The 8,453-nt window shown below is 44.1% G+C and overlaps 1 protein-coding gene across 2 annotated transcripts in view; it reads left to right on the top strand.

Annotated features, from left to right (window-relative positions):
• The window catches only part of Wnt2b (Wnt family member 2B), a 17,884-nt gene extending 13,192 nt beyond the window's left edge, over nt 1–4,692 (top strand). For both annotated transcript variants that reach the window (XM_004641706.2, XM_023701771.1), the window contains exon 5: nt 1,226–4,692. In XM_004641706.2, the coding sequence (XP_004641763.1) occupies nt 1,226–1,455 (230 nt within the window). In that variant the 3' untranslated portion in view covers nt 1,456–4,692. The remainder of the gene's footprint in view (nt 1–1,225) is intronic.
• Nucleotides 4,693–8,453: the final 3,761 nt, after the last annotated feature.

The following is an 8,453-nucleotide window of genomic DNA, read 5'->3' as shown; positions in this document are numbered from 1 at the left end:
TCTTTGCTGGAGGAAACATCATCCAATAGTTTCTATTGAAAGGAATCATGCAAGGGATACTCTTTTTTTGGGGGGCAGAACCAGGGATTGAATTCAGGCCCTTGCGCTTGCCAGGGAAGCGCTTATTCCACTGAGCCATCTCCCTGGGATACTTTAAGAACTGTTTATACCTATACATCTAGCTAGTCATAACAGCAGAGATTGTAGATGGACAGAAATTACAGTTCTACCAACCTACTAAATTAGACATTGTGTTATTTTCATGAGAAAGCTCAGGCCTAGAGACATTCATTAATGTGTGCTAAATCACACAGCTGAGAAGTAGCTGAACTGGAATTTAAACCCACACAATCTGATGTCTTGGGGCTGGTTGAGATGGCTCAGTGGTCTAAAGCACCTACTTAGAACAAGCTTAGCAAAGCACAGGAACCTTGGTTCAATCCCCCAGCACCACATGCCCCCTGGTGGGCTAAGCTGGTCACACACACACACACACACACACACACACACACACACACACACACACAAATCTGATGTCTGGGCTTGTCCTTTAATGGTCATGCTATACTCTTTCCTATACAGTACAACTGAATGATATATAAACAAAGGGTCAAAATACACAGATAGAAGCTAGATCAGATTTATAATGAAACTTCTTTGATGTTATAAGCTAAATTTTGTTGCTGTTGTCATTGTTTTATTTTGTTATAGAAAATTTCAAACAACTCATGTATAAGTTTTACAGTTATGAATATTTTTACCCTTTAAAAAAATGTTTTTGGCATTACTGGTAATTTGAGCCCAAGGCATTTACACTAAGCTACATTCCTAACCCTTTTAATTTTTTATTTTAAGATAAGGTCTTACTAAGTTCCTATCTTGCCCAGGCTGGGCTGGAACTTGTGAGCCGCCTGCCTCAGCCTTTCAGAGTGCTAGGATTTCAGGTGTGCCCTGCCACTCATAATTCAAGGTTAGACTGTGAAGAGGAAAATGGAAATGTGTCCTGACTGGGAGGGACCTGAAGGCAAAGTCAGTGGCCTTTAGGAAGCCTGGATGGTAGGAAGAACTAAGTCTAGTGCAGAAAGCAGTAGAGGTGCTAACAGGATAGTGGGTATATTTTCAGAAAAAGAGATATTCTATGGCTTTCTTCTGAGAATGCAGGTAAGTGTGCCCAGAAGAGCTACAGTGAGAAGTAACTTGGTTCTCACTCCCTCTCCCAACCCAGGTTCCCTAGGCACTGCAGGCCGCGTCTGTAGCAAGACATCTAAAGGAACAGATGGATGTGAAATCATGTGCTGCGGCCGAGGGTATGATACAACGCGGGTCACTCGTGTCACCCAGTGTGAGTGCAAATTCCACTGGTGCTGTGCAGTGCGGTGCAAGGAGTGCAGAAACACTGTGGATGTTCACACCTGCAAGGCCCCCAAGAAGGCAGAGTGGCTGGACCAGACCTGAAGCTACAGATACCTCACTCATCCCTCCACTTCAAGCCTTGCAACTCAAAAGCACAAGAACCTTGCATGCACACCTTCCTCCACCCTCAACCCTGGGCTGCTACAGCTTCTATTTAAAGACTTGGAGAGTAATCCAAAGGGACCATAGTGTCCTAGCTGGGTCCTTAGCCCTGGGAAGGAGTTGATAGGGAATATAAGAAACTGAGTGGCTCCTTGGTTTCCCTCTGCAGATCTGAAGGCAGAGCAGAAGAGGTGTAGGGGGTCTTCAGAGAAATCTGAGTTGCACTAAAGTACCATTTTTCAAGGTCAGGACTCATTTTTCCTTTCTTTGCACTGGCTTCCCAATACTTGGGTGTGCAAGAGAAAGGATCCCTCGAGTCAGCTTCATTTTAATCCTGCCTTGGCTGAGGATAGACAGACAGAGATGAAACTGCATGTCTCTTTTCTGGAGACAGAGGAGATACCAAAAGGTGAATTATAACACTGTACTATGGAGAGACTGAGATTGCTAGACAAGAGTTCAGCTGTTTATAAACTGCTGTTTTAGAGGAGGAAAATCATATAACTGTACAAACACACATTCTCTGTTCTTCATGTATCAGGTAGCACTCTCTTTTGCTCACTTGCTGCCTGCTCAAACTGAGGTGGCATACAGTAGGCTCCCATGCCTAACAAATAGTGATGACAGCTTGGAACAGTGTTAGGAGAGAATAACTTAGGAAGTCTGTGAGTAGGTCTAGGGATTTTTCCCCATTCATTATTCTGAAGGTTAGCTATGTTTGGGAATCAAAGTAAAAATACTAATTCATAAAAGGGGAGAGGTAAACAGGCTGACCTTAAGAGCCACAAGAGGCCAGTGTACACTAGGAATGTAGGGTTCTCTGGTTTTGGTAATATTTTTTTGTTTTGAGATGGGGTCTTGTGTTGCCCAGACTGGCCTCAAACTTGTGATTGTCCTCCCTTAGCATCCTGAGTAGCTGGCAGGACAAGAGTGTGCCACTGCATCTGGTTTGGCTTTGGTAACTCTTAGGAGAGGACCCTAACCTTTGAAACTAGGAGTGGGGGCCAGTGTCTACGTAAAGAAAGAGAGCTGGGGCTTGGAGCCACAGTGGTAATAACTTAGAAGGTCCTCCCACTTATTCGGCAGATCTTTAGTGACTCTTCAAGTCCTGGTGATTGTTCCTGTTCACATTTGGAACAGAGGAAGATCCTTTCTATGCCACTACATTACGTAACAAGGTGTGAAGTAGTAGAGTCTCTAGAGATAGCAGACTCATTAGTATACTGGAGGATACGACATGCAAGTCCAAAAACCTTGATGTCCTCATTTACCTATGTGTGTTGACAGTGGTTCTCTCTTGCCTGTTGATATTTTAAAACAGCAGAGTGATGTAGAAATTTGCAGTTAATAACAGACCTGCATTGAAATCACAGCTGTGTCACTTGTTTTTATTTTTAGCAAGACAATTAACTTTTCCAAGCCTCCATTTTCTCACCTGTAAAATGTATGCATCTCAGGTACAGAGACTTAATTATGTTCCAAACTCCAGCCAACAGATAGGTACTTTTTACCAAAGCTCCTATCTAGTCAAGTCCATGGTAACTTCTCTAAGAACTTCAGTTTAGAACTGTATGATCATGACAACAGGTTTTAGGTTAAAGAATATACACAAGTTCTAGATACAGGCTCCCATTTCCTTTCCCAGAGTCCTCTCCAGCATCCCTTAGGGTCCTCAAATATTTGTGGAGGAACTTCATTCTTCACAGGCAGCAGAAGGTTGGAAGAACCACAGCTTTGGGCCGCGGAGGCAGATTTATTTGGATGATAAGACTAATATTTGTGTAACCTGCTGAGACCCGTGTGGGGGAGTTTAGGGTGGTTTTTCTTTTGGTGAGGGGATCTGCTCCAATTTTAAATCCATTAACACAAAACATGAGCTAATCAGAGCCCTTGTGGTCTGTGGTGAGGGGATGCCTGTGGAGAAATGAGACTGAGTGAGTCAGGCCAAGAGAATGTCTTCCTTGCGGGGGGGTGGGGGGGGGTCAATTGGAAAACTAGTCAGCCATTGCTGAGACTGGAGTAGGGGGAAAGAGAGTGGGTAAAGAAGAGCCTCTGATAGCTTGGGCTGGGATTAAGGGAAGGAAAGATTTGGGGGTAGTGGGGAGAAAAGTGGGTCATGGTGAGTCTGAACTCAAGAATAGTATACAAATACTGCCTTGTATACCCAGCTGCTGGGAAGAACCTCCAGTCCCAGCCAACTCCTGTTCTCCTAAAAACAACCAGGTTGCTGTATCAGTGATGGTATCGGCCTTCCTGGAGAAGCCAACCTGAGCTCAATCTACCTGTGTACCCTAATGTCTTTTTATTTGTGGCTCTCACCCTGTGGAAGGAAGTGGATGGGTCTCTCTCAGCATTTCATAGTCTGCACTTTCTCCCTGAACTTAATATTTAGTTTATAAAGACACAAGTTTTGCAACTTCCTATAAATGATTAAGAAGAGCAAACTGTCCACACAGAAATTGGAAAAATGAGGTAGATAAGCAAGAGAAACGGGATCATTTTGAGCCTCACTGCTGAACCTGGGTGGCCCCAAGAAGGAAAGATGGCTAAGCAATTAATTTTTCCTCTTAGTCCTTAGCTTGCCTCTGCATTCCGATTGGCTTTAGACAACTGGCGTTCATCCTGCATTATACAAACAAAAACTAATTTATTTGGAACAAGTCACAAAACTAAGAACATTGTTTGGTGCGGTCAAGGCTCCATTTAAATCTGTTGCTTCTCCATTCTGCTTCTAAGCACCCTCTCTCCATTCTCCACTTGATAGATATCTGTTCTTCCCATCAGCTGTGTCTTAGCTTCTCTCCTCTCTCTTACTCCTTATTGGTCCTCATTTCTTTAACTTCTGATATTTAGGTATAATAGATTGCAGCAAATACTACTTGGATGCAAAGTTAACTTAAAAGATACTACATATGCCTTTTAGTGAAGCCACATGAGTAGAGTAGTTCAACAGTGTGGCTCAGCCTATGGTTTTTCTTAAGAATGGCAGCCCTGGAGCTGGGGAGAGAGCTCAGCAGTCTAAGCACGTGCCTGGAAAGCACCAGGACCTGAGTTCAATCCCTGATACTGCATGCCATGCTGACGCCCATCCAGAAGGAGTGCCAATCCCAACACTGGGGAGGCTGAGACAGGAGGATCACCATGAGTCTGAACTGCGAAGTGAGACCCTGTATCTATTTTTTTTTTTTTTTGTGGAACTTGGGATCAAACTCAGGCCCTTGCACTTGCCAGGGAAGCGTTTATTCCATTGGGCCATCTCGCTGGCCCGAAACCCTGTATCTAAAACATTAATAAAAAGGGGAAAAATTTTAAAAAAAAAGGCAGCTTTAGTAAGAACAACTTATATTATCTTTGAAAAATGGCGGGCCAGCAAAATAGCTCAGCGGATTAAAGTGCCTGCAAGCAGGCGCAAGGGACGGAGGTTCAATCCCAGGGCCTGCTGTGCCAGCCCCACCCCCAACATGTGCTGAGACAGCAATTGAGACTGGGCGTGGTGGCACGTGCCTGTAATCCCAGCTCTTGGGAGGCTGTAAACAGGTGGATCATTGTGAGTCTGATCTAGTAGTGAGATCCCAAACACCCTGCAGATCCTTCCCTAAAAAAAAAAAAAAAAAAAAAAAAAAGAAAGAAAGAAAAATGGCAATAATCCATAGTCTTGCATAGAGGAATGGTAGCGAAGAGTTTTAGATGAATTAAAAGAATCAAATATTACCTTATAGGTCTGCAAAAAGTTATGGATCTAACTTACGAATGAATACTCAATGTTTCATTTTTATTCCTCTCTCACAGTATTTCTCCTTTTTCTCATATCCCTTTCTCAAGATCACCAACCACTAAGTCCTTTGCCAAGTTCTCAGGCCCACTCAGGACATGAGTTTTTTACATGGCTTATTAGAAGGCAGATAATAAGGATTTTTTTTCTCCTTTGGCCTTTCTGAGGTTTTTATTTAAGTGCTCTCAGTGGTGATAGTGCAGAAGCCCAAGCTAGCTGAGAAGAAGGGAGGATGCCAGGGAGAGCATGTTTCTCATCCCTGGGAGGCATTCAACCTAGCTCCCGCAGCCAAATTACAGCACCAGAGAACAATGTGATGCATTCCTGGGCAGGTCGGTGGGACCCTGGGCGCCTGGGCCTTGCAGAGAGAGGTGCCAGACACAGAGCTCTCCGTAAGCAATCCTGCAGAGCCGCCCCCTGGGTGCAGAAATGAAATACGGGAGAGCTTCACATTACACAGAGACCTGTAGCTCACACCTGGTTATTGATGGCCTCGGTGGAGGCCTCTGCCCCCACCTCCACTTGGGAACTGCTTGCTACTTCGGGGGTTGGGCATCTTTGAAGAATGCTGGTAAGCAAAAAAAAAGCTTCCTTCTCACTCTTTCTACACTTCTGGCAGCATGAGCACAGTTAGAAGGACACACAGACACAGATATAAGGTGCATCTGTAAGGACACGTACACGGCTTTCCTCAAGACACGTAAGAGTTGATGTAGACTCCCCAGCAATAAAAAAAGCAAACAGATTTCCAACAAATCCTTCAAAAGTCCTACCCACAGCGGGACCCACCCTAACAAAGGAATATTACAGAGTTTTATTATCAGCATGCAGGCACGTGTTTGTTTTCAGATTCGTACTCCCCTGGGAAAGGAAGAACACAGAAGAGATCAAAGGTGGAAAACTATCACCCAACCAGAGTGGCTGATGCTATATAATTTTTGGAGGCTGGTTCACACTCAAGATAGTGATATGCATCCTATGTTTTCTGAACAAAGGGGCAATTTCCTGTGACTGTAAGCAGTATATATAATTGCTAAGCCTCCTGCTTATGGCCTGTTACTCTTTTTAACTTTGATTGGATTAGAAAACAGTATAGCTTTGGATTCTATGGATGATTTGCATAAGAAAGACACTGAACAGTACCTTTACCGTGGTGAATGTATCACAGTTGCTGCACCCAGAAATCTTGTTGAAAACCTACCCTATTCTTCCAAAAAAAAAAGAAAACCTATCCTGATTAAAAGGTTTCAGGCAATAGTCCGTGGGGTGTCATATATATAATTCTCTCAACTCTGAGGTAGAAGCTTCTCATATTATGAGATGCAAAGATCTGTCCAAGGTGATGTGGACAGTGAGTAGCCAGAACTCAAGGTCTTCTGACTTCAAGTTGTGTGCTCCTCAAAGCCTGAGGAGACCTTGGATTAGGGGTGCCAGAGTACTGCTTTCTTCGGAACGGAAACTGCTACAAAATGTTCAAGACCAACAGAAGTTCTAGGACTGCCAGGACAGTGTATCTGAGCACAGTTTTCAAAGGAACAGCGTATGCTTTTTAGAACATCAAATCTCCTTTTTACTACCATAGCCACTATCACCTATGCCTATCAAGGGATTGCAAAGTATTTCACATTTAAACAACTGGCTTCTAGTTCTTAGTATTTTTTTTCCTCCCTTCAGATTAACCTTAATTTTATGTGATTCTCCTCAAGTGATGTTACATGTGTAGAAAGAGTGAAAGTGGCCATGAAAAGCCATGAGTGGAATTTTAAGACTTGGCTCTTAAGGTATGCATCAGAATTTCTTTTGAAACTTCATTCTTTTAAAAAATGTCAACCTCTGGCTTTTGAGAAAACAGGGAATGAAAGTGCTAAGAAATGTGCACTAACCCACCCAGAAGCCTACTTATGGCCTAGTAAAGATCTTGGGACTTCTACTTGAGAGGAGTAATTTCTTCTACATCAATATAAGGGGCATCTACCCTGCACAGAAAGCCTGTGAGAGGACAGACAACTGATTTGCACTTGCTCAAAAATTTGCTGCTCACAACCCCTCCTCCACCCTCATTTAAAAGCTGGACCCTGTTTAGGTGCAAGATAATGAGAAAAAGCTCCAAGAAAGGGTATGTACAAGGGGTACCCTTCCCTGTCCGACCCAGGAATGCATTCCATTACAGACAGCAAAAGTCCTGGGATACCCTACCTATCCCACTGGTGCACCCCAACTGTGAAGGCAGAAGAGAAAGTGGCAGGAACACAATGTTATCAATCATAGACTTGGGAAGCCACAGCTCCCTGACCTGGGGCCCTGCTTCGGCTAGGGGAAGAACACCTCAGGAAAACAATCTACCTAGAGTCGGGACTTGCCCCAGCAAACCTTACTTTTGGTCCATCCATCTTGGCTCTCACTGCTCTCCGCTTCCCACCCCCACTGCCTCCGCATGTGGGCTCAGAAGTCATCATCTAAGGAATTCCACTGCTCACCTCCTGCATAGCAGCACAACCCCATGAGGCCACACACCAGACGGAGGGGATAAAAGTACGAGGTCATGGCTTGTAGCAAAAGGCTTTTTCTTAAACTAACCCTGACTCCTGGAAAAGAGGCAGAGCAGGAGAGTGTAGGGGAGCTGCTGATGACAGCAGCTTCATAGGTCTTGTGTAAAAAGAAAGGAAAATGGTAATAGCCTCAGTGTAAATTTCCCCATTCCTATCGCCTGGTTTACATCTTTTTTTTTTTTTTTTTGCGGTATTAGGGATGCAACTCTGGACCTTGCACTTACCAGGCCCATGCTTATGCCGCTGAGCTATCTCCCCAGCCCCTTACATCTACTTCCTGAAGGTTAAAATAGAATCCAGATTATCACCCAAAGGGTTAAGGCCCTCCACTGTAGAGACTCCTTCCGCAGACTGCGCACACACCCAGGTGAAGGCCATCCCTGCTACAAGCTTAGGCTCCCTGGGAACCTAAGGTGAAAGGAAAGGGTGGGAAGGGCGAGGTAGCACTCAGAGGAAATCGGGAAGGCCACTGGTGGGCCTGTGTTGAGTAAAGACAAGGGAATGGGGGAAGAGCATCGGTTCTGGTATTAAGCTTGCAGGGTGACAATGTACATAACACACTCACGTACAAAAACCAATTTTATTTTATTTTATTTTATTTTATTTTATTTTATTTT

Source organism: Octodon degus, unplaced genomic scaffold (assembly GCF_000260255.1).
Source record: "Octodon degus isolate 3935 unplaced genomic scaffold, OctDeg1.0 scaffold00140, whole genome shotgun sequence".
Lineage (NCBI taxonomy): Eukaryota > Metazoa > Chordata > Mammalia > Rodentia > Octodontidae > Octodon > Octodon degus.
Note: the sequence above shows the minus strand (reverse complement) of the source record. Positions and strands in the feature narration are given on the sequence as shown.